This window comes from Astatotilapia calliptera, chromosome 16 (genome assembly GCF_964374335.1).
Source record: "Astatotilapia calliptera chromosome 16, fAstCal68.1, whole genome shotgun sequence".
In the NCBI taxonomy this organism is placed as follows: domain Eukaryota; kingdom Metazoa; phylum Chordata; class Actinopteri; order Cichliformes; family Cichlidae; genus Astatotilapia; species Astatotilapia calliptera.
Genome location: NC_137437.1, coordinates 17,937,098 through 17,963,635, shown reverse-complemented (window position 1 = coordinate 17,963,635; position 26,538 = coordinate 17,937,098). Strand labels below are relative to the sequence as shown.

General features: G+C 42.7%; 1 protein-coding gene across 2 annotated transcripts in view; it reads left to right on the top strand.

The window, feature by feature from the left end:
- The first annotated feature begins 537 nt into the window (after positions 1-537).
- The window catches only part of bcl9 (BCL9 transcription coactivator), a 28,615-nt gene continuing 2,614 nt past the window's right edge, over positions 538-26,538 (top strand). Inside the window, exons 1-9 of one of the 2 annotated variants that reach the window (XM_026144085.2) lie at positions 538-706; positions 2,638-2,804; positions 18,653-19,109; positions 21,791-22,095; positions 22,282-22,389; positions 22,533-22,719; positions 23,335-23,431; positions 23,561-25,724; positions 26,233-26,505. In XM_026144085.2, coding sequence (XP_025999870.2) covers positions 18,823-19,109; positions 21,791-22,095; positions 22,282-22,389; positions 22,533-22,719; positions 23,335-23,431; positions 23,561-25,724; positions 26,233-26,505 — 3,421 coding nt within the window. In that variant the 5' untranslated portion in view covers positions 538-706; positions 2,638-2,804; positions 18,653-18,822. Of the gene's footprint in view, positions 707-747; positions 1,089-2,637; positions 2,805-18,652; positions 19,110-21,790; positions 22,096-22,281; positions 22,390-22,532; positions 22,720-23,334; positions 23,432-23,560; positions 25,725-26,232; positions 26,506-26,538 lie in introns of those variants that run through there. The other variant, XM_026144086.2, reaches the window with a different exon arrangement.

Below are 26,538 nucleotides of genomic sequence, written 5' to 3'. Positions count from 1 at the left end.
GGAAGAGAATTAGGGCCACTGGGGGAAAAGCGGGCACGTCTTTTTTTGTGTTTTCCAGAACTCCGACTTTTTTCCCCTCCGAATTCTGATTTTAGAATAGAATAGAATAGAATAATCTCAGAATCAGAATTCAGACTTTTTTTCTCAGATTTGCGGGATTAAAGTCAGAATTCTGACTTTTTTCTCAGGATTGTGGAAAAGAAAAAAAAAACGTGCCCGTTTATTTTTTTCCAGTGGCCCTAATCCTCTTCCGTAACTACGCCTACGCTCTTTCATATAGGGAAGTTCGAGGTAACTACTTTTATAGGAGTTTACTCGGCAAAACAATCCCACGTAAACAGTTTAGTGTGTTTTTCCTTCTTCTCTATTTTCAGATGTCTTCTATAGTGTTTGCCATATCACATGGAGATGGACAGTGGTCTCTCTCGGCTGTCCGACAGTAACATTCTCACTGGCACACAGACCTGACCTAGAATTGCTACTTAGAATTCGACTAAACCATCTCGCAGTAACAGGGGGGTGGTGGGAAGCGACGACAGGAAATCTTGACTGGGATGTAATGGAGTAGGACCACTGGAAAGCTCCGGCGAATGGGGGGGAGACATATTCCTATTTTGTAATGTTACCGTGAAAATGTTGTGATTTGATAATTGTGCGGTGTAAATTCGTCGCTCAGGAAAAAGGGGAAATTAAGCTAGCATTCCAGGTGAGTGTTCCCCTTTTCACATCTAGCTGGAAAGTATCGCTACCACGGCTCGCCTCCTGGCAACGGGCACACGCGGGTCCTCCTCCCGGGGACATCTCACTTGGTATCCGTTCTTCTCTGCCTCTGTCCCCGAAGGCTGGCTAGCAAAACCCACGTAGCGTCTGGCCTGGCAGACAGTGAGCACCCTTTGAACCGTAAATGCCGATTTTTCCAGCGCAACAAAAGCGGATTATTCACGATGTTTTCGGCATGGTGTAAAACCCGCGGAGAAATATTGGTTTTTACCCCATTATACTGGAGGACCGCCCGTGCTTCGTGAAAATGAAAAAAGGATACAATGCAGCATGCATGTTTTGCATTCTTCGGGAGCTCCACACCGTTGGTATTGTATTTTCTTCATTTTAAACGTGTTTGGTATGATTTATAAATCCGAAACGAGATTATAGGCCTCGTCTGCTGATTGTGTCGGCCAGCCCTATCATCTGCCGAGCGATTTAATTGTTACATTGTTAACGGAGCAGGCAGAACTTGAAAATGAACGTTTGTCCAAGGCGGGCCTGAGTACTTTCATTAACAAACGAAGCCGTGGGATGAATATATGCGTGGGTTTTTGTGTGCTTGTGGGCGACGTCGTTGTTCTCGCTCTCAGCCGCCGTCCACTGCCTCCCTCTTCGGGGAAGACTTTGTTTGCGCTGGCCGAGGCTCCATGAATGCGAGTGCTGAAGTCCTCCCTTCCCCCCCAGTTCTCTGGCGAAACAGGAACAACTTCTTTTAGGAAAAAGAAAAAAAAGTTCCTGGAGTTTCAAGCGCCATGGAATTACTTTGTCCGCCAAGAGTTGTCCAGTGAGGCGCTGAGATTTCAGGGGGGAGTCTAATCCCTGTAGTTGCTGCGTGCTTTTACGTTTATTTAGCAGTTTTAGGTTTGTGTAGCTTTGTGTATATTTTAAGGACGACTTCCTCGAGTAGGCCTGTTCGTGGGTAACTTGTGGCATTGTGCTGTGCTACCTTTGGAAAAAGAAAACAAAGAGTTAGACATGGTAACGAATGTGATCACTCTTTTACATTTTACTAATCTTGTTTAACTTCAGGGAGGATAAAAAAAAATCCACAGGTCCGACAGTGTGGAAATAAAAGCAGAGTAAAAACACAGTCACCACCTGGGAATTTACTGCTGATGAATAAAGTCTTATATTGTTCTCCCTTACCAAGTGATTTCTTTTGCCTCACTGAACATTTTGAAAGCATTCGTCAGGTTGCTAAATGCAATGTTTTTCCCTTGTTTTTTCTTTGTTTTGTTTTTTTTCCCCCTTTTTCCTCAAGAGAAGTCTGCAGCTTTTGCACTTTGTAGCAGTCCTTTCTCAGATCAGATGCTGTTAGTTCCTCTGAGTTAGCAGTGAGGAGGGGGAGGTTCAGAGTCTGAGGACAGTTTTGGAGCATACATACCAGTTGCTGAAACTGAACTGCAGACCTTGCTGGGTCTCTTCAATTGCTAGGCAACACTGCTGTCTGCCATTAATGTGCATCATTGCATAGTCTTGAAGCTGTTTCACATGCATCTTTTTGTTTTTTGTAGAATCACTGCTTCTTTTCATTGGGACTTTGTGTAGTTAAGGATTTACAAAAAAAAATGCATTTTTGTCTTTCCACTGTGCATTTTTGGTGCACAGAAGTGAGGAAGCTCTTAAAAGAGTATCACAGACGCTCTCCTAATCCCTTATGTGCACACAGGTCGATAACTGAAGAATAAATACGTGTCTGGGTTAAAAAACGCGAGCCTACACTGTCACTGTAGCCCCTAATGACCTCAGCTTTGCACTGTTTATGTGTTTGCTACATGTTGGACTTGTGAACACCGGCTACTGAGTGCTTTTTCTTGCCGTTTGCTTGTTTGTGTTTTGCCCGTTGAGCAAAGTCCCTTCCCTCTGTTCCAGGTGTGAATGACTTGTGGCTGTAGGTTGTCGTGAGGTGGCCAGGTTCCTGCACAGCCTCTGTGGCTGACTGGGAGAAGTCGAGTGGAGAGCAGACATCAGTGCCCAGGGGACCTGAAGGCCTGGTTCTCCATATGAGGCCCTGCTGAAAGGGCAGGGGGGCTTCTGAGGTAACCCAACTCAACTCTGGCTCTCTCTTCTTTTATTACACACTTTATCACACAGTTTCTTATACACACACACTCCCCTTGTCCTCTCTAGGGTGACAGAATGCTTGTAAATGGGCTTCCTCGTTGTTTTCATTGCTTAGGAGTAAGTAAAACAAGTAATGGCAGGATTATAAAGCCAGTGTCTGAAGTCACTCCCTGTTTACGATATGGCTAACTGTATTTACAGTGAACAGTTTGTTTTAAGTTTCTGAATTGTCCTTAAAAAAAATCCTCATTGTGTTAAAATGTAGATAGTGGCCCGATGCTTGTCAGAAATAATGGAAAATCACACATGCTTGAAAGTGTCTGAAATCTACATTTTTCTGCTTACTGTCTGGTAGATGACATGGACTCTGTTATACAGGAGTTGCTGAAAAAGCTAAAACAAAGGGGTGATTTTGGACAATCTGTAGCCGTAAGGCCTTTGTGTTCATTATATGTTGGAATAAGAAGAGCTAGAAGCACGAGGCGCATGTTTTTCAGCTCTGCTTTTTCCACGCTATAATTGCTGTCAAAAACTCACTGGTGCCATAAACTGATAGCTTAACGCTGCTGTGATGTAACCATAACAAGTCAGGCGCGGGCACTTTGCAACGCCGGTCACTATCTCTTGACATTTATCTTTGGAGGTGCCTGCTTTCTGATGATGGAGCCTTGAATTGCGGAGCAGGCAGCCTGTTTGACTGCTGTTGACGCTCAGGGGGTAGCGGCTTGAGGAAAAGGACCTCACCGCCGCAGTGCATTGGACTATCAGCGCAGTGTTTGGTCTCGCTCTCTGATCTGCACATGTTGAGGACACAACACGGTCAGGGCGCTCTTCCTGAGAACGCTGTGCGCACTGTTTATTTATCTGCTATCTAATCTGAAGTGTGTTAACCAAAAACCACAGCGAGGTGAAGGACGCGGGGAAATGGATATTGATGTAAAGCGGCAAAGGATTTATTTTTGCCTCTGAGTATTGGACTCTCATGTTTCTGTGCATTTGTTTGCTTCGTGGGTTTTCTAATTAAAACTCGCAAGCCTTGTGTTGTGTATGACGTGGAGGGATGTGTTGGAGAGGCAGTTTGTCTCTGTGACTGTGTGGCGGGTAAAGGGGGAGGGGGGGGGGGTCCCCTCCCTTGTCGTATAGTGGATTAGACTACCCGACTCAGTGTGTTTTTCTACTGCTTTAAAGGTTTATTTCATCTCTGTAGGACCTTTTTTTTTATTTGCACTAATGAAAGATCAGTTCATTAAAGACATTCATTCACAGTTCATTAAGAAATTCAGTTAATTTCATGAATGGCTCTCATGGTTGTAGGATGTCCACAAGGAGAAGGGAAAATAAAGTTTGACGTTTAACTTGTATTACTAACATTATTCTGCCCTTAACTTAGCATTGTAAGATTTTGTGTATCTTTTTTTTTTTTTTTAAGTCTAGCAGTGTTAAATTATTACTACAATGCAAGAGACCTGTAATCTAAGTACTTGATATACTGCAGTGTGGCCCTTAAAGGGAATTGAAACACTTCAAAATCACCAAACTCCTATAAAACAGGATTGTCAAGTACTGTGGTGCGTAGTTATATTCATCGTTCCCACCAGAACTGTAGAAATATGATGGTATAATAGGCTAAAATTATGAACTCATAGAATATATTTTTATTTAGTTCAATGGATGTAGAAAGCAATTTTTAACTCCTCAGATTGTAGAGGATTGCTCAAAACCACTAAAATAAGCTTGCCGCTGCAGGATGTTTCTGAGAGTAGGTGTAAGCGGATGAAGGTTAAAAGAAACTTTTGACTTCTTTGGCTATTGATTTGTATTTTGCTGCTGATATTGCCCGTTCACTCCTCTGGCAATTATAATGGACAGTTGATATATTTTCTCTCTCTCTCTTTCAGTAGATATAAATATGGACTTAATGCATTTGATAGGTATCTATGCCTACAGCAACTTTTTTTAATCTCTAGCAACAATGTTTCTCATCCTCGGCATGAAATTGTGAACACAGTTCTTCTACGAGAGTCAGTGTAATTAAAATCAACAATTAGTCGCAATCAGTGGGTTCAGAAGGTGCTATTTGGGGGGGAAAAAACGTTCGCTTGTATCGGATTGAGCCAGTTGATGAAATCGGTGATGAAGTTTAGGCAGCGGAATTGGCATTTAGAGAGAGAAAGTGGAAAATGATGATCTTCCTGCTGCAAATTGGGTTACACGGCAGAAGCCAGTTAGAACCAGTAACAATAGGAGGTGAAATGGGATAAAATGGAAGACAATAACAGAGTGAAGATACACAGATAGATTGATGGATGGATAATAACGTGATGGTATTAAAACAATACAAAACTTTTATCCTGTTGTAGAAACATGGACATCAGTGCTTTCAGTGGATAAAATTACACACTTCAAATTTGCAAAATCTCTGAATTCTCAATCTGCTACAAACTGTTGTACAAAAGCGAGCGCATCAGTTGTGTGCGTCCTGTTGATCACAGTTGGTCCATCATAAGAAATATTAAGATTAATTACTATAATAATAAAATATAAGGGGTACGGTTAAGGCCTAAATATGTAAATTCACAACATGGAGCCCGTAGTAATAAGTCTTTTCCGCTTTCCTACCAGCTGCAGCTGAATGTATAAATGTGTTTCTCTAATAGCTGCAGTTTCACATCGTTTTAGTGTAGGAGGTCACGGACTCGTGTGGATGTGTGGTGGGATTGTTGCCCATACAAGATCCTCGGGGATGTGTCTGGCTGAGTCAGAACGTACCAATCAATCTGCTTTCATGTTTTTTTCGCTGTGATTGACAGTTATGGCACAGACAGGCTGCTTCTTCTACAACGAGGGAAAGGGCGCTCGCAAACAGAGCTGCTTTCAGGTGGAACCTGGGTGGTGGTGGTTGTGGGAGGGGGGTGGGGGGGAGCTCTGTGAACTGCATTTACCTCAACTGTGAGCCACCAAGCAGAGGGCCTTTCCTGCTACAAGGCTGACACTTTTTTTTGGGTTAGCCTAGCTTACCATATGACCAGGACTGATTTCACACACTTACTCACAGTGGGGCCGACATTACTTAGTCTGTAATCTGCCAGCTGGCCCAGTACAAAGTCAGAGTGATGTCTTGATTGTGAGATAACGGTGTGGTAAATTCACAGCTAGCAGGTGGTCATCCTGTGTCCTGCTTTCTGCATGTTTCATTCAGGCGGCGTTCTCATCAAAAACACTTAAAGTATTTCAAGAAGTGAGAGACGTTTGACTCTGACTACAACCTGTTGTGTGCCACATCTGTGAAAGTGCAACTTTGGACAACATCCCCACTGTAAAAACGCTGGATAACGTCCAGCGTTTTCATGAGTGAAAAATGGCTTTAACGAATAACAAGGTGGCCACAAGAAGAAAGCATTGTATCGTGATGAAGTTGACTAACTGGGAGTTTTTTATTGTTTCATTTCTTTATCTTTGGTGATCCGATAAGATGCCCAACAGTGTTTGTTTAAACTTTAACACAATTCAGGGAGCTCAGTTTTAATTTGAAATCTCAATTTATTCATCTGCTGTGGTAACTCTTCATCGGTAAGTATTCTTTGACTAAGCGATCACTGTAAATATGAGGAAGATTCTGGTGCTCCAGCCCTTTATTCTCTTTAGTTGAGCTTCTGATAAGTGATAGTTTCAGCGCTTTGTAAAAAAAAATGCACTGTTTTAAATTAGTTTGTGAGAAATAAACAGAGCTTCATAGAGTTAAATGTTGTTTATATGGCTGAAGTGATTAATCTACATAATGCTTGCCAGGAAATTGTTTTGCAACTAAGTTGATATATTGATGTAAAGCAAACATTAATTTAAGTCCATTTTTAAGCAAAAATACCAACTCTACCAAAGTGTAAGCTTCTCAGTTGAAGAATGATGCTTTTTCATTAATGCTTAGTTTTGACTGTTTTCTAACAGTAACGTCAATAGATAATTTATAGTGAAAAATCTCAGAGTTGTGCAGGGGTTAGAATAGAATAGAATAGCCTTTATTGTCATTGTACAGAGTACAACGAAATTGGAGTGCCACTCCCTTGGTGCAAGTTTCAATAATAAATATAAATGTAAAATATAAAAAGTACAAAAAAAAACAATCGTAAGTACTCAAACAATAGTATGTACAATATATACAGGATAGCAGCATTAATATAATGACAGTAGCTGTGCTGCTTCATACCAGGAAGGTCCTGGGTTCAAACCCATCGGGCATCTGGGCGGTTTGGAGTTCGCATGTTCTCCCTGTGCTTGTGTAGGCTTTTCCTGGGCTCTCCAACTTCCTTCCAAAGTCCAAACACGCACATGTAAGGTTAACTGGTGACTCTAAATTGGCTGTTTGAGTGAAGATTAGTGAAAATGTTTGTCTGTTTCTCTCTCTTTGTTAGCCTTGTGATTAACTGGCGATTTGTCCAGGGTGTAACCTGCTTCTCGCCATATGACAGCTGGGAGAGGCTCCAGCCCCCCTACCAGCCTCATTTGGTTAAGAAGATGGAAAAATTGTAGTTTATACTGGACTTGAGTCTTATGGTCACTGCATTTGAAAAGCTTGCTCAGAATAAAGCCCCCTGCATTAGCGCAGGTATAAGAGGAGAAGAATCCAGAAGAATCAAGCAAATAAATCACAGTTTTCCCCTCCAGGAAGTCTTATCTTTTCAAGCTACTCGAGAATCTTCCTCTGTAAAATCTGGGAATCTCTGAGCTCCTTTATTTATATAATTGAAATGTCAGTAAGGGCTGTCACGGCTGTACACTTGTGTATAACCTGGCTGTGTGTATATTAGGTTACAGAAATTAAGAGGTGCAAGAAATAGCCCTCTTCTGCTAGTACTTACACGGCTGCATTTGAATCGAATTGACTCGTTTTTTCGGGTTTTCTGTTAGTGATAGCACCTGGTACCATGTACTCTTTTAGTACTTGCTTGGCTGGGGTTCCAAGTGAGCTGAGTTGATCGGAAAATGTAATGTCAGCAGACTGTGTGCCACCGATTGGTCAGTCAGTGGTGTCATGAGAGTGACTCCTTCCCAAAAATTAAAACTGTCATTTTTGAAATCCAGCATCGAGGAAAGTAGCGGCACAAAAATCACGGCCCGAGTAAAAGCCATAGACTGAGCGGGTATGCTATCGGCTCGACGTCGTTCATTGTTGTATTGTTTGTGCCACATACAAAGGTCATCACAGGACATTTGGATGTGTTGCTAAAACAACCCCACGCACATTTAGGTGATACACAGTTGTAGTAGAAAATGAGTCGAGCTGAGTAGGTACCGCGTCCCACCACTTGGGGTGAGGGTAACAGTGATGCATATAAACAAGGGTTCAGACCACACAATGGTCACTGTGTCAGTTTAGATGAATATAGAGTTATGATATCCTGCCTTTTCGTGACTGAGGAACATGGCTGACTACATGGTGCTACCCAGTCAATCATGCTTGCAGTCTTTCCTGATACTTTATGCTTTCTGTGAAAAGAATCCAAACACACTGTGGCAGTTGAAGCAGTATGATACTGGTTGACTAGTGGTCATTTCACAGTTTCACCTAAACTAAAGTGGTAAAATCATTCTTCATCTTCTTTGCCATGCCTGCAGTTGTTCACAGCTGAACTTTTGAGAAAACTCAACAGCTGGCACAGCGCTCTGTACTGATATTGATGAACCACACAGGAAAGACAGAAGTGCCACGAAACACCCAGAAAAATGTCAACATGCTAGTTTTTTGTTTTTTTTTTTGTTTTTTTTTAAATGTATGTATTATGTGAGAAAAATCAACTGCCTATTTTCATCCTGTGTCACCTAGATTGGGCCGTAATTGGGCACAAGAAGATGCATATCGTACCATCTTAACCCACTAAGAGTCAGACTTTGATTTTAACTAGAATGGACCAAGATCTTTAGATAGATGATTCATGGACTATTCACAATGGAGTAATTTCAATTTGGAGTCACCACTGTTTATATTGTAATCAGATCATTTATAACCAGTAGCAAAAATTAGCTTTTGTTTTGTTGCATATAAACAGTAGTTTCCAAGCAGACAAAATCAGATGTTAGCGCCTTAATTATCTAAATCAGCTAACTTAAAGGTAATCTTTTATTTTTATATTTAGACCGCAACTGTAAGCGCTTTGTTATAGGAGGCAGACAAAGGGGATTTTTCACACGTTGCTGCCTATAATTACAAATGTCATGTGTCTTGGATGTGGCGCAAATTACACACACTGGTTTTATTGTATTATAAGCTCATCGCTTCAGATGGGAATCTCAAGAGACCTTCCAATACAGATGCTGATTTGACATGTATTAGGGCCCTTTACTGAAGATGCACTTCTTTTAGTGCATCTGTATTTGATTTTTTTTTTTTTTAACCCGCTGTCGAGTAATTCGAGCCACCTGCTTGTGGTTGTGAGCAAAGGACTTGAATGTGTTGTTTCTTAATCAGTTTTAGATCATGAATGTGAGGAACAAAACAACTCTAAGCTTCATTCTGAAAATGTATTTTCTTGAGTTATGTTGGCAGTTAAAAAACATCGCCTTAAATGGTTATTGGTGAATAAATCGCATAAAAAGAAACCAGGCAGGATGCTCAGCATGCATCTGATATCAGGATTAAGAAGCATCACCATTAATGTGAAGATTTCATTTTAAGTTAGTTCACCAGGGGCGTGGCTTTTGCATGGCTTTACATATCACTTATTGCTGCGATTCCATGGTTATATGCAGGGACCTAAAGGAAGCTCAGACAGAAATGCACACGAGCATGCTCTGACTCATGGGAACAGCACATGCCATAAACTTGAAGCAGAGTTCTCAGTGGATCTCCGACATTATTAGGACAGCTAAGTACTGCCTCATGTTGGTATTTGTCTGTGCACCAGTATAGTTATGTGCGTGTATATTGCTCTGTGACTGTATATTTAATTAGGCAGGTCTTAGCCAGTGTGTTTAAAATTCCATGGGTATGACACACCAGTGTAAACTGGGGTAATTCAGGGACACAATCTGTCTCATATTCTCTCCAGAGTGCTAATTTTGTTGTACGATAAAAGAACGAAGATAGAACATCTATTATATACTCTTTGTGTGTGTGCGCGTGTGCTTGTGTGTAGTTTCTCTCTTTAGGAAATACCAGGTCAGTAAAGATGCCTGAGCTTTGTTACGTGGTTTGAAAGGTTGCAAAGCCTGTTTCTTGTGGGCGCTGTGGTTTGTAAAATACAGAAAAGAATGTATGGAAAATATTTTGCGTAAGCACGTCTTGAAGTTTTGCATAGTGTGTTGTCATCTTTCCTGCTTAATATTCTTTTAAAAATTTTGATGCAGTTTGATTAATGAAACGTTTTAACTAATAACAAGTTGCTTGCAAGAAAAGCTTGTTGACCGGTGAGGAACGCAAATTTCTTTTCCTCTTTACCTCAGTGGTCTACATGGCTGCTGAAAGGCCTGGCCGTTGGGATTTCCCACAATACTTGTAGTCACAGGGAGACGTCCTCCCAGCATGAGCAAGGTTGGAATGTGGCCCGAGTGTGGGAGCGACTGTGCGGATGAAGGAAGGGGAGTCACGGACCAGAGAGCAGGGGAAGGGAGGAAAGAAGGGGTCTGCACAGAGGGCAGCAGAGTTTGTCCTAACTGAGTGCTGTTCCTGTGTTAATTCATATCTGAGATAGAAATGAGAGAAATCATTATTTAGAGAGGAAAAATGCGTATGTGTCTTACTGTTTACTGCTCATATTTGCTGCAGTGACTGCTGATTCCAGGAGTGCTCTTGCATTAATTAGCAGTTCTACTGGAGGTCTTCATGGGTTTAAAATTTTGATCCTAAAGGGATCCAGAGGGGATCTGAAAAAATTCATACGCAGTCTTAAATGGACCTTAAGATAATTGGACTAGATCTGAAATGCAGTTGACCTGAACAGACCCAAAGAGAGACCACCAGCAGTTAATTGGCAGGATGATGCACCATCAGCTAACAAGCAGACTTAAAGAGAGGCAGTTAAATTTTTTTTCTTCCCTCTTTTCTTTGCTGGAGTTTTCTTTTGCCTCAATCACTTTGTACTCTGCAGTGTAACACAATGTATTTTGATGTCACAGCTGAAAGCAAATCTACTGGGATACATGTACATTTTAATTGTGGAGTTTGCATGTCGTCCTTGTGACTGCATGGGTTGACTGCAAGGCTACGACCTTCTTAAAAAATGGACAGATTGGTGAACGTAATCATTCAGACATCCAACCCAGAATTAAACTCCTTAGGTCCAGAATAAGGTCTCTCATATTATGGTATGTCATGAGTTAGTATGGCTTACTATGCTAAGATGTGCTAGTCATGAAGTAGAATTAATAGAAGGGTGACCAGCTTCTAGGTATAATGGTTAAGAACTGGACCCACAGGCATCGATGTTCACAAGCTCACTTCCAGCTCTGGTCGTCTTTCTGCTTTCTCCTGCTAACAGAGTATACTTCAGTAGAAATCTCAGCTACAGTTTGACCTGATTGGTTTGATCCAAATGGACATCGAAGGGTTTTACAACCAGTTTTATTCTTGTATAAATGTTTTCAGTGTGATTTATTGTTCCAAGTCTTATCTGGGATCCAAAAGTTGTGCAGTCTTTGATGTTTCATCTATAAAGTCCAAGATCTGCTGTATTTTATAAGTGAGAAATATTGTCAGATTCTTTTTACCTTGATACCTTTTAAAAATCTTACTGTCAGGTTTTGATACTAGCAACCCCCTTAATTTGCACTTCTTGTCATAGAAGTACAGGCACGTTCTTGCCAGTTATCCCGTTGTCTTTGTCTCGTATTGAGCACAAAGGTGTGTGTGTGTTTGTTTTGTGTGAGCAAGGCACAGTCACTTAGCCAGGGATGCAGAGACAGAGGGCAGATGGAAAGAGATGGAAGTGCGGGGTGAAGTGTGTGAGACGGAGATCAGAGCAGGCCAGAGTGCTGAGTGCCAGTCCTGCTGCCGGAGCTGGCCACTACACATGGCACCATTCCCAGGCTACGCCAGCAGATGTGCCACTAGTGAGTCAGCGTGTGTGTGTGTTTGCCTACTTGCACTCGACTGGGAGACAGACACCCACCCGCACTCTCTGTGAAGACAATGGCTTGTGTAATGACTACCGTATCACACCCCTTTCCCATCCTCCTGTTTTCGTTGCCACTTCCATCACTGTGATGGATACGGTGAGGCTTCTGTCACCACGATATGATATGACACAGTGTGACATTACACACATGTCGCCTCCCAGGGGATGGTGGGCCTGGTCTGCAGACCAGAGGAGAATGTGTTGTGGATGGTTTGAATTGGGAAAGCTGTTATGCAGGACCAGTAGGAAAGCTAATATTGGAAGTAATGGAGGGAGCTGAGGAAAAAAGGAGAAAGATGGAGGTGTGTAAATATTGGACTCTGGGAGCAGTCAACAATTTGGAAAATACAGAAGACTTTAAGTTTCTTGTAACAACTTGATTTCAGTTGAAAGGAAGCCTGGTCATACTTGTGCGTGCATCCTTGAGCCTCTCACAGTGCATGCATAATGTCAAATGTTAGTCTAGTGGCGTCACAGCTCTATCTTTAGTGACATTCAGGATTCTTTGCATTCTGTGTTCGCTAAGTGTAAATAATGAGCACAACGCAGGGTGTGGCATGCTGGCAGAGTCCTTTCAGGAAGTCACCTGAACAGGTGAGCATGCAGGTGTTTCCTACACTGTGGTATTGTTAATGTCCAACAGATATCTTTATCTTACTTTCATTTTTTTTCTTACTGTTTTTTTTTTTTTGTCTCACTTCTTCAAGACAGAAAGTAGCTGTAATGTTTGTGCAGGTTGTGCTGTTTATTACCTGAGCTAAAGCTGCATATCAACATCATCGTCATCATTTTAGATTTGCATTAAACTTTACATAAACTAAAATGCTAGTATTTTAGCGGTGGCAGCTTCATAATGAAGTAGAATTGCAAATGACAAGTTTAATGTATAAATAATAAAACTCATTGTCCTTGAGTTCAACAGATTGGCAAGTTTTGCTTGCTGTAACTCAGTATTTCTGTTTAAGTGACATTACAGCCACTATTCTTACTTTGTGGCCCTGCTGTCTTACTACTCACTACATACTCATGCTTAGAGTATGTAGTGGCAGTATGTAGGGGCAGGAATAGCTCAGTAGGTAGAGTGGTGACCCCATGATCGGAAGGTCGGGGGTTCAACTCCACTGAACGGCTACCCTGAGGTACCCCTGAGCAAGGTACCGTCCCTACACACTGCTCCCTGGGCGCTGCATTGGTGGCTGCCCACTGCTTCACTGGGTGAATGGGTTAAATGCAGAGGAACTATTTCCCTATGGGGACTAACACTTACACATTATTATTATTATTAAACTCAATTCATATCACAAATAGAGCAAACAGATATAGAAGATTTACCTGTCCTTCAAGAAGCTAAGATGCAATTTAAGGTATAGTACAGCGCATGTAGATTGGAAAACCATAAAAAAATAACTAAAGCAAAAAGTAATATAGTCAGTGAGAGCAGCCATCATAAATTTTATAGTCCAGTCTAACATTTCAAGCCCATGTTGATAAACACACAGTAGCAGTATCTGACACAGACACCACTGTGTTATGCTTTGTTCCCATTATACACACACAGTACACTGACAAAGTTAAAGGACTGACTCAGAGAGATTTTGTAAAAGTACAGAAATTCAGTGCTGCTATCCTGTAATCACCACCTGTGGCTTACTTTGACAAAGGGGCGATCGTGGCTCAAGAGTTGCCAGCTCGTCTTGTAATCGGAAGGTTGTCGGTTCGAGCCCCAGCTCTGACAGTCTTGGTCGTTGTGTCCTTGGGCAAGACACTTCACCCGTTGCCTACTGGTGGTGGTCAGATGGCCCAGTGGTGCCAGTGTCCGGCAGCCTCGCTTCTGTCAGTGCGCCCCAGGGCAGCTGTGGCTATAATGTAGCTTGCCATCACCAGTGTGTGAATGGGTGAATGACTGAATGTAGTGTAAAACGCTTTGGGGTCCATAGGGACTAAGTAAAGCGCTATACAAATACAAGCCATTTACCATTTACCAAAGTTATCCAGATTTTCACTACATATTTAACTCCAAAGGGAAGAAATCAAACATCGTTTGAACATTTGGAAGGTTTAAAATGTGTTTTCATTAGAAAAGGGCATATTTTGGCATAAGGCACATCCTTATTTCACCACTCTGTCAGATTAAAAAAAAAAAAATCATTTTGTTGCATATAAGCTTTTATTCATGTGACCATTTCACTAAATTGAAGTGTGTGTGTATAAGCTATTGTGATGAGATGTAGAGCGTTGTTTTTTTAAATTTTGTTTTATTTTTCCTGCTCTGAGTTGGCTGCTGCTTTTTCAGATTGTACAGTTGGTTGCTGATGGCCATGTGTTTTGTATATTCTTACAGAAAACTGTGAGAAGAGGTGGAAATAATGCTTTTTGATATTTCCCCTAAACAAATAATGGGCAAAAGCAATTCTTGAGATGGAGGGTGAACAGACGGAGAGTGGGTAGGGAAGCTAGAGTGAGAAAGAGGGAGCAATACTCCATTGTGACTGAACTGCAAAATGGGATTTGCATAAATAAGGCTGAAACATCAGCAGGCCCTTTTACAGCCACCAGCAGGGCTGAGATGAGGGAAGAGGGATGGCGTGTGTGTGTGTGTGTGTGTGTGTGTTTGTTTTTTTTTCTTTTTTTTAAATAAATCTTTATTGTGTTTAAAATTTTCAGCCAGTGGACTATGTTGACAGCAACATAGTTCTTTTCTTCTCGCTGATCCCACACCTTACCAGCGGAGTATACCAGTAGATACTGCATTGCTATAAAGCCTCCCACTCCCCTTCAGAGGAATTTGGGTGACGTAGATTGGAAGGGTCTACTCTCTAAGCAGGCAGCATACAATGACTGTTACATAAGCATGAAAATAAAATAGTCCTCCAGTGCCACCCGCATCGGAAAGCCCAAATCTAATTGAATTGAACTATTTTCTGCCCCCTTCATATTTATATCACAGGCAAAAAGCTCATTTTTGGAGCGTCATTATGCTGTTTTCCCATTAACTTGCATGAACTGCATCTCCTCGTGTTTGCCGTGATAGACAGTTCAGCATCTTTACTGGAGGTGGAGGAAGTGAATTCTCTGTGATTACCTCTATGATGCTTTCTTGTTTAAATGTGTGTGTGTGAGACATGCTGGAACGTACACACCTGATGTGTGTGTGTGTGTGTCCGTGTATTCCTTATGACAATCATGTCAGCAAGCTTTCCAATTAGTGTCTTGTTAGCGTGCGATTGGAAAGAACAGATGATTGACAGTTCCTGCTGTTTGCTTCCATGTACGCGCACAGACTTGCATCACACGCATATGCTTGTTATTGGGGTCTAGATTTAGATGAAGCCCCTCCAGGCTTTACATGCAAGTTGGAGTTGAATGAAGTAGAAGACTGGTTCTTTGATATATTATAAACTATATCTACTAATGCAAACGAAATATATATATTTTTAGTGATTTTATTTTATTTTATTTTTTCTTGCTCTTCTCTCAAGGCTCTCCTCCTTTTGTATTGCTCCATAGTGAAGGAGTCAGTCAAGGCCAACTACTGCCTGATCCCACCAGGTCCGAACATTTTTAACTTGCGCTGGACACCTTCTCCTAAAGGGTTCACTGAGCTTTAAGCAAAGTGCTTGTGATGGTTGAAAAGAGTTTAGTATACATCCCTCAGCACCTTGTGAAGAGGGAATAGAGGAGCCTAAATTTCCCTAGCTGGCAATCATGCCCAGTTTGTGCAAAGTAAATGGTGTTTTTAAATGTCAGTCAGCTTTTTTTTTTTTTCTGACGTTCATTGCTCTTTTTAATGTACAAATGAAATGGTACACCCTCTAAAAGTCCTAGTTGTTACTGGTGTCCTAAACATTTTACCTGTTTAAAAACACCAACAATCACAATCAGATGCCACTTTAGGAGTAGCCTTTATTAATATCTCATTAGGTTTTGTAGTGTACATTTAAATTTTTTAGGAGCAGGAAGGTTCATCCAATTAGATTTCTCTTGGAGACAGACGTTAAATTCAGTTTACATTGTTAAAGTGAAGGGGAACCCTGAGCATGTTTTTGTGGCCGGTACACAGTAGCCGATAGCATCTGATATAGTGTCATCGTTAGACTCCGCTCTAGCACAAGCTCCAATTATAGAAACAAGACGTTAACAGCAGAACCTGTTTTCTGCGTGCCTGTTCAGCTGGTAGTGTGTAATTATTCAGACACAAAGTTTAACTGAACTTTTATATGGGGACTGTCGCGTTAACAGAAGCTCTTGTTTCTGATTTATGCTGTATATCACAGCTGCAGAATTACACGTGCTTCAATATAAAATGCGTAAAAGAAGTTGCCTTTCGTTACATTTTTAATAATGAGCCTAGCATTTCTCTGAAGTGTCTCCACTACAGTATTTTTTTTTACATTTAAAGGTTAATCTAGTCAGTTTAATTTGGTTCTACAAGCCGCCTCTGTTTCTGTTGAGAAGCCAGCGTCTGCCTGTGTGCAGTAATCTGTGCTCCTGACTGCTGTAAATCACTTCTTCTTCTGTGACCAGTGAGAGATGAGTGTTGCTGCTGTAGCAGGAGTCGGTGTATTTGTCTGCTTCCCAGTGCTGCCACCATCCCCCCATACAAGTAGAAAAGGGGGCGACACAACCCCCAAACACCATTCCACCTCCCTCTCCCCAGGGGGACTCTGGAGCCAGTTACAATGCTGAGTGTTTTGGAAGAGCTCCTAAATATTTTCAGGATGACAATGTAATCTCACTGACTGGGCTGCTCTCTTGAACAGGATTCTCGTGCAGTTCTCGCTCTCACTCACCAACACACACAAAAGACAGTGATTGGTGTGAGTCACAGTACCAGCTCGACAGCTCTACCACATGTGCCAAAGATAAAGAAAGTATCAATGACTAACCTAACTGGTGTTTTTTTTTTTTTTTTTAAATTGTAAAATCATTATATGTAAATCAACAGATTTCTTTTTTCCAGATAAATATTGGTGCTCTCTGGTGGACAAACTAAGCAGTGGTGGCAGCGTTTGGGCTGTGACTTAGTTTTTATCAGTTACTATTGAACCAGACTCCATATCAGCTTATAGTGGAGCATTTATATTATCAAGCACCTTGAGATGATTGATCTTGCATATTGATGATGTATAAATTGAATCAAACTATAGAGTTAGTGGAGGGGAAGACTGATGTTTTGTGTCTGCTGTTTTTTTACAGTCTTTGTTCTGTCAGCTGTTTAAATTGGTCAGTTGTTTTAACTAACACATGTTGAACAATGAGGATTGAAATTATGTACGTACTTCCAGAGTTCACTACAGATTTAGACTGTATTTGTGAGGGGTGTTTGTAGGAACACCCATGAGCTTCCAAAGACAGTGTATGCACAATTTCTTAAACAAATTATTAGATTATTTATTTTGTAACTTTTTCCTGCAAATACAATTGTGAAGTACTTGGTGATTATTACCGGAGCATTATAATCCGCCGTCTCTGTAATGAGTCTCTTATCCTTCACCGTTTTGGACTGCAGCTGGATGTGGTAGACTTTGTCTGCTCTGAAGCACTCGATACAGACGCATGAACCGGTTCTCCCCCAGTCGGTAGACCTTGAGGACACAGCAGATCTGTAGAGTTGAAGAAGATTATCATTACCAGCTGCAGTCTAAGGGCTCCAAGGCGCTTCTGCGGTGGTATTGCAGACAGACAGCTTTGTGGATGGCTGTATACATGTTGTAGCTGTTTACTGTCACTAGGGGGCGACGCCACAAACAACTGATCTGTAGGCTACTTTTACTTGCTTGTGCTATTGTTGGTCCATCACTTGTGGACAAAAGCAGGTTTATAACTTGCAAATTGCTTAAGTGAAACCAAGTGTTCAAAATAAAGAAAAGCGTCCACTGCAGCTTCTCATGCTGCTCCTGTTTGTGGCCCACTCTTCAAGCCGTTAGGGTTCAGGTTATGCATACACTCATCCACGTCGAGCTATGTGCTTTTGTTGTTGTTGTTTTTTTTTTTTTGAGGACTTTTGACGTTGGAGTTGGTTGCCTACGGAGAGCCTCTCTGCAGACAAATACCTATGCAAACAGACACAACGTCTCTACCATAAATTAAGTATAAGACGGCGCATGTAATGTGTCCATTTGCAGGATGCGATAATCTTGGAAAGCAGCTGAATGATGTTGAAAGCTGTCATAGTAGAGACCAGGCTGTTGATCTGCTGGCAAGCGGGTTAGCAGTGTCTGAATTTTAAAAATGAAAGCAAAGGGTATTGTCCATTCGTTGCGGATGGCATCATTCTCTCAGATGGATATGGAATAAAGCTAAAGCCAGTCTCTAAATGTATTTGGGCGGGTCTTAACATACCTGGGCGGCCTGCCCATATAAAGTCTGTGTGTGAAGCACTGAGTGTGTTGAGGGCGAAAAAAAAAAAAGCACTATAAGCAGACATTTCAGACACTGGGGGAAAAACAAACATGCTGAGGTTACAATTAACAATGACTGAAGTCTGTGTAAGTCGTCAGGTAATGAATTTGACCTACGATTTTCTTACTGAATAATGTCAGAATTACTTTATTAAGCCCTGTTTTGCCCAAAGCAACTTTAAAAGAGGGGGGGAAATAACAAAGATTGATAATAAGAAGACTTTGGGTAGAGTGTCACTTTGAACTCTCTTGAGACGGCGTCTACCTTTTCCAGTTTTGTTAACAGTCCTTTTTCTCCTTCTTTTCTCTCAACAGTGTGCCCAAGGGCCGTTGAAAGCCCCCTTGGGGGAATTTCATAAATACACACTGAACAAGAACAAGAGAAGCCTTCTGGACTATTGTTATTTTTTTCCACACTTTTCCCACACACACACATACACTTACACACATACACGCACACCCACACAGACAAGGACGTAGAGAGAATGTTGGAGGTCCAAGAGGAGAGGCCAGCGGCGGCAGGTACAGCAGCGACACATTTCAGCAAGAGGGAACGAGGAAAGAAAGAGAGAGAAGAGGCCAAGGACGGTCGGGGAAACCTGTCGAACATTGGGAATCCTGTTCCTGGCTCCAGGAACGTGCGTGCAAAAGCGCCGCTCACACACACAGGCAGTCCTCACCAGCTCATCACTCCACCCTGTTCTGTAGTCTTGGGAGCTCCATCAATGAACTCCAATAGGCTAAAGAACTCCCCGTCCACCAACACACAAAGGTGAGTGGATTCATACAATGTGACAACCTGTGGATATTGCCCTGCGATACTTCCTTTCTAATAATGATCAGCTATTTTGTGGGTGTAACTGAAATCTAGGTTATACTGGCTATATATTAAAGCTATGGATTAAAATAATGTTTAATCCAGACTGTTTATGATGGACAGCAAAGCATTTTTAACTGCATGAAAATCTTTGGAAGTACATGGAAATAAAACTTTTTAAAGGGTTGTTTGAAAAACTACTACCCTTTTTTTTTCTCCTTTTTTTTTGTTAAGACAACCTTCCTAGACAGTTTGGTAGACTATTAATGATGACTAAACCACTTAAGCTTGTTATTTAGCTTCAATAACATGTAATCAAACTTTACTGAGGAAACATCTGTCCACGGCAATTCTTTTTTTTTTTTTACGTAATTGGAAAAAAAGAAGAAGAAAAAAAGCCAAGGTCATTAACAACAGTTAAGAACAAGGGGCAAATTGAAAAGCTCTGCCTGTTTTTCCAGCTTAGATTTAGTTGAAATAAGAAATATTAACTTTAAAAATCAGCAAGACCGAGGCCACATTAAGGCGGCCTTTTTGCTCATATGTACTGTACTTTCTAGAGAGCTGTTGTTCTAGTATTTGAATGTAAGAAATAAACATATTCCTGCTGTCAGATCTGTTTACGCTGCTTACAATCAGCATGTCGTTTAAACCCTTATAGCCATCAAGAATGGGGCAGCTCTTTTCCTAATTGATGCATGTGGGCACAGAGTTCAGTTCAATTTCAGTTCACTTCTGGTTTATTTAAAGACCCTACAGTACTCAGAAAACTCCAACGATTAGATGATCCAGTATGAGCAAGCATGTTGTGACAGTGGGAAAGAAAAACTCCTTTTGAACAGGAAGAAACCTTTGGTAGAACCAGGCTACACGAGGCACAACTGTCTGCCACGACTATTTGAGGGAATGAAGGCAAAGTGAAGAGAAAAACGGGAGCACAGGGAGACAGGACAGTTATTTCTTTTTCTATTCCAGCTCCTAAACCTGGTAGGAAGACCTAGTTTAAAATGGTGTCTCTTCTCTAGTTTGGCTAGAAAAGCTAGCCATAGTTAGAAATTACTCTTAAGTAATCTTTTTGCATGGACATCATTTACTTTTCTGTAGCAGCAGGCAGAAAATGCGTTTGGATAGCTGTTAACACAGAAACTAGGCCCTATCTAGACTCTTTTGGCTGATTACTTTAACTTAATTACCTCTGTCTGCTTGCGCTTCACCAGTGGCTGTGGCTTAATGATTGTAATGTTACTTTTTCCTACACACTCGACAGACGGAGTCACTCAGTCCCTGCAAGGACCCTGAGGCACACACGTTACCTACAGGGCTTTCTTCTTAAAGAGGAAGGCTCGGCCGTTTATAAAGTCATCTCACTTGCACATCTAAAATTAAAAAACAAAAAAGTAAAATAAAATAAAAACAATAAATAAAATAAAGCTAACATGTTATCCTTATGCTTTTTAAGGTTATTACTACTCTGGTATTTTCATTTCTCTTTACTGAATTGAACTTACTCTCTTGATGTCTTTAATTGTAGCGGTATTTTGAAGTGAGGCTTGTAAGCAAGTATGTCTACACGATACCTGATAAATCTATAAGAGTTGCATGTTGGCAAGGTCAAGAAGGTGGTACAAACCTGAACAATTTGCTTTACCTGTATGGTGTGGAAATTAGGTGTTGGTCAGGTGTAATGCTAATGTAAAATCATTTTTTGTGAATTATTAGTTTAAGGTTTTGATGCGTGATCCAGAGCTCTTCCAGGGTCAGGGAGTACACTGGGCTTGGAAGTTTTCCCTGCTGACTCATGGTTCTGGAGCCTCTGGAAATGACTGCACGGACTGCCAAACTTATGGCTTTGCCTTCTTGTTCTGCTGGCTGTGTGTCTCTCTACATACGTACAGTGTGCAGAGCTGTGGCTGAACCTTTTGGACATGTTGGCATATGTTATGCTACTTGTACGTGTGTGTGTGTGTGTGTGTGTGTGTGTGTGTGTGTGTGTGTGTGTGTGTGTGTGTGTGTGTGTGTGTGTGTGTGTGTATGAGGAAGAAAGAAAGATATTAGGGTGTGGTATGGAAGTTCTCTGCCAGTTGGATGTTTCCTGCTTGCCTGAACTGAACTGCTCTCAGAGCCGGTTAGCAGCAGTCATTTGTAGGTGCCCTGTCTCTTTGCAGATGAGATCTGTGTGCACTGAATTCCCCATACCGGTAACTTAATCTTGCGTTCACAGACATCTATGCCAACTGTTGGTTGTCAAACTGATGCTGTGTTTAGCAGTTGCAAGTTGTTTTTTTTTTTTTTTTTTTTTGGGGGGGGGGAGGACTAAAAGAACACAAAGTTCACATTTTCCTTTGGTTTTCTCTCTGCCACCCCTCTTGGGTACCATATCGGAGGGGAAAAAGGCACATGTTATGACTAGGTGTCGTGGGATTAAAGACCCTATGGATGGCAAGGTGCCTCCGCATTTATCTGTGATTTACCTGGTTCATTCTTGATTCCAGAAAATGCTTATTAGATAAGCCTGCTAAAATGCCCCTGGCCTTTTGTTGTATCCAAAATATCTGATGTTTTTCACAGATTTCAAGGCAAAGTAGCTGTTTTAGTTCATGGCGTAAATGTATCCTTATCTATTCATTGTTTTTCAGCCCTAAACCTAAGACGGAGGCCATGGTACGATCACCTCCTGTCGTGTCTCCCTCCACTGCCGCCCAGAGTGACTCTAAAATGCCCAATCAGGGCAAACCAGGGAGTACGGGCAGCCAATCACAGCCCTCACCCTGTGACCCCAAGACCAAAGGGGCTCAAAATGTTGCAGGTGGAGTGGGGCTTAAAAACGGCCAGAGCCTAAGCTCCGGCCCAAGCTCCAAGGTGAAATCCAAAAGGAGCATGAACAACTCTGCAGAGTCATCCGAACAACCAGAGAGTGGTACGCCTACCAGTGAGGAAACAGGTAAGAATCACCTTAGCCAGTACAGTATTATCAAATCATCTGCTGTGTTGTTTGCTAATACTACACACTCTGCCAAGAGAATACAAATTGGACATCTTGAAAGATGTACTTTGCAGTCCCTCATTGCCAGTCACACTGATAAACCTAAGGCCACTGATGGCTTTGTGTGTGCGTGTGTGTGTACAGATAGTAGCAGGGCGAAGAGGATATGTGTTACGGAGAGGAGGGCGCCGTACAGTGGAGCTGACTGGTACTCTGGGGGAGAAAGTGACGAAGATAACAGAGGATTCTTCAGTAAGTGTGTTAACATGTGCATTCAAGCATATATAATATTCCCTCCATTAATCAACTTGACTTGACAGCGGTTTTCAGTAGAACTACATTTCCCATAAATCTGTGCTTAAAGTCGTGGGTGATACCCTGTTCTCTCCCTGCAGACTCAAACTCCAGCGATGTGAATCCCCAGGACACTGTCACACATTCTACCTCCAATGCCGGACTCAGTCGCTCCTCAACGCCCTCCCACAATACACTGGGAGGCCAAGTCTCCACAACAGAGCCTGCTAGTGGCCAGAAACAAGGCTCAAAATTTGTTTATGTCTTCAGCACAGGGATAGCTAACAAGTAAGGAAGCCAGAAGTTACCTTTTCTATTACTTCGTATTTGTCATATATTTTTTGGCTTAGAAATAGAATATTCCTGTTTAATTGTTGGTGTTCACAGTTGGTTTATCTAGCCAAGTTTTAAATATTAATGAGTTTATAGAAAGTAAAACATTTTTTCTTTTACATAATAAAAACCTACATCTGCAGCAACACGATTAAAATAGAATTGCTAACAGTGATATTTTCATTGAGTGTATCTTTGTGCTTCTGTCATCAGTGACTGTTAAAGCTGTTTGTATATGTGGGACTAAGGCACTTGGCTTCCTCGCCTGTCCTTCACCCAGCTTTTTCAATTATAGCCTAAATATTTTGTGTGTATCTGCACAAGCACGTGTGTTTTTCAGTGGGAGTACATGCTTTGCTTAGATTACCACTCTCTTTTGGGAGTTGGAGATCAAATATGTGGATGCCCAATAGAAGGTGTGCACGTGTAATACTTTTCTTAGTCTGCTGACCTTGGCATTACCTTCATGGTCGCATCTAAGACTCATTCATGTGGCTCACTGTCTCACACACTCACACTCACTATTGTGTCTGATGACTGATATCTAACCGTCTGCCTCCTTGTCCTCAGGGCAGCTGAAGAGGTTATTAGTGGCCGTATAGAAAACATCATTGTCTTCCACATTACAAACATCTCCAACAACAGGGACATAGCTCACCTCCTCTTGGTAAATACTCATTTCATAGTAAATAAATACTAACATATATACATGGCATATGAAATTTTATATATATATGAACATGATTATGTTGACACTGCTACATCTCAATCCCGTTTCTCTTTCTCTGTGTTAAAGAACAATGCAGCAAACGACTCCAATCCTCCCCAGCAGCCTCCGTCCCACACCCAAGATCAGAGCCACCAGCCTGGATCCAACCCGTCCTTACCTGGCACGTCAGAGCCAGCCCCACCACAGCCTTCAAATCAAGGGAGCCAATCTGGTGTTCTTCCGCAGGAAGGCTCATCCTCTACAGGCATGGAATCCAAAAATATTCCCAGCAGCAGCCCCAGTAACACTACAGCCCCAGTTGACCAGGTCCCTGCAACCCAACCAGAGGCTGGCCTCAATCCCCCAACATCAGGTGAAAGTGGACAGGGTGGAGGAACTGGTGGAACAGGTCTGACACCCCAACAGCAGCAGCAACACCAGCAGCTAACCCAGGAGCTGTTGAACATGGAGGTGAACACAGAGGGTCTGTCACAAGAACAGATAGAACATCGGCAGCGCTCTCTGCAGACCTTGCGAGATATTCAGCGCATGCTTTTCCCTGATGACCGTGATGCCCCGCCAGCTGGAGCTCAACAATCTCATGGTGGACCCCATGATGGGGGTCCTGATGCGCCACCCCGGAGGTCTGAGCAGGGCCCCTTACAGGCTATGATAGCGCAGTCTCAGAGTTTAGGCCCACCAGGTGGACCAGTAGGACCTCGTCCACAAGGTCCACCTTTTGGCCCACCCCATGGTCCCAGGGACATGCCCCCATTTCCACAGGATGAAATGGGTCCACACATGGGAGGCCCAGGTGGATGTGGAGATGGAGAGCAGATGACCCCAGAACAGGTGGCGTGGCTGAAGCTACAGCAGGAATTTTACGAAGAGAAGAGGAAGAAACAAGAAATGCAACACCGGCCAATTGGTCCTGATATGATGATGCACCCCCATGGTCCACGTGGCATGATGCGAGGGCCCCCCCCTCCTTATCAGATGGGCCCAGGAGAAATGTGGGGAGGACCCGGTGGGCCACCGGATCACTATCCAGAGCGCATGAGCATGGGTCCTGGCCCCAGGGGTATGCCCCCACATATGCAGAGGATGCCTGGCTTCTCTGGTATGATGAATCCCGAGATGGAGGGCCCCCCGAGGCCTGGAATGGGATGGCCTGATGAGTTGCCTCCCCGTATAGGAGAAGCGCGTTTCCCTGGAGGACCTGGGCCAATGTTTGCTGGTCCAGGAGCTCGTGGTGAGCGTTTCCCAAACCCTCAGTCAGTCCAAGAGGCAATGTTTCACCAAGGAATGGGTGGAGAGAAGGGTCTTCCTCCTGGGATGATGATGGACATGCAGAGGATGATGGGACACCAAAGAAGTGGAATGGAACCAGGTAATGGCATGGGTATGTTTCCCAGAATGCCCAGTGATGGTCCCATGAGTCCTTCCTCTAGACTGCCAGGAATAGGGGGCCGAGAAATGGGACCTGAGTTCGGCATGGGGCCTGGCCCGGGGCCAGGACCTCATATGCATCCTTCAAAACTACGAGATCCCCCCATGAATATGAGCCCTGATGAGATGATGAGAATGAGAGGGGGTGGAGGGCCAATGGAAAATATGGGTCCACAAGGCAGGCCCATGCAGGGTCGGTCATTCCCTGAGCAGACGCAGCCAGGAGACTTTCCTATGGGGCCTGGGAGATCCTTCCCTGGGGGTGCTGGAGGAATGAGGGGTCCACATGCAGACCAAGCATTTGGTCCAGAGCACAGATCTACACCAACTGGAGGCAATGGCCGTATTAATCATATTCCCTCTGCTGGGGGTCCTGCACAAGGCCAGAGGGGCCGCAAGCCAGCAGATCTGAATGTCCAAGCAGGAGGTGGGAACTCTCCCAGTGTTAATCCACTTAAGTCTCCTCCTCTGAGGCAAGTGCAGTCCCCCATGATGGGCTCTCCCTCGGCTAATCTTAAGTCCCCTCAAACACCGTCCCAACTGGCTGGCATGCTCACCGGTTCCACAGGCCCTGCTGCCCCCCCAGCACCTCCAACTTCAGCACCAATGAAGTCTCCTCACTCCATGATGGGATCAGCAGGTGCTTCTCCTGTTCATATGAGATCTCCTTCTCTCCCTAACCCATCTCCAGGATGGGCTTCCTCACCAAAACCACCCATGCAGAGTCCTGGAGTGCCCCCTCAGGGTGGCAAGCCTCCGCTCAGTATCACCTCACCAAATATGATGCCAAGTATGGAGCAAGGTATGCATTGTTTTTCCTTTTCTGTTGTTATCTGTACCCTTTTCTTGTAAAAAGAAAATTCCTAAATAAAAACAATGAAAAAAGAGAAGTTGTATTCAGTTAATATTGGGATTTTATTTTTTAAATGATTATTGGGTTGAATTTTAGTTACAGTTATTGTCTCAGTGATCACATTTCAGATATTTGACTCAACTTGTTGAAACAGAATCAACCTAAAAACTGAAAATGATATGGATCTGATGTGTCTATCTTCCATGTTCATCAGATCTTTCAGATTAACACATCTGTGGGGTGGGGTTGGGTGGGTTATGGTCCAGTGGCTCCCTCTTCTGGCCACATAATATAGTAGCCACATTATCTTACTAAGTCTGAATTTGCACACAAATGGCAAGGAATGTCACTTGTGGTAGTTTAATGTGAAACAATCCACAAGAAGCAAAAAAAATCGACTGTTGTATTTTATTATTTCTTTGTCATGTCCTCTGTTTCTTCATATGTTGTCGTCTAGGTGGTAACGGCCCTCCCTCAGCCCCTCCTTCATCAGGGGCTCCATCTGGCTCCATGTCTCTCCCAGGCAATGTCCCGTCTGGTAGCCCTTACACCATACCTCCTGAACCAACACTATCCCAGAACCCGCTCTCCATCATGATGTCACGCATGTCCAAGTTTGCAATGCCCAGCTCCACCCCACTTTACCACGATGCCATAAAGACTGTTGCCAGCTCTGATGATGACTCACCGCCAGCTCGCTCCCCTAACCTGCCGTCAGGGAACAATAATGGTAAGACGTGAAATATCTTCTGTATAATATTTA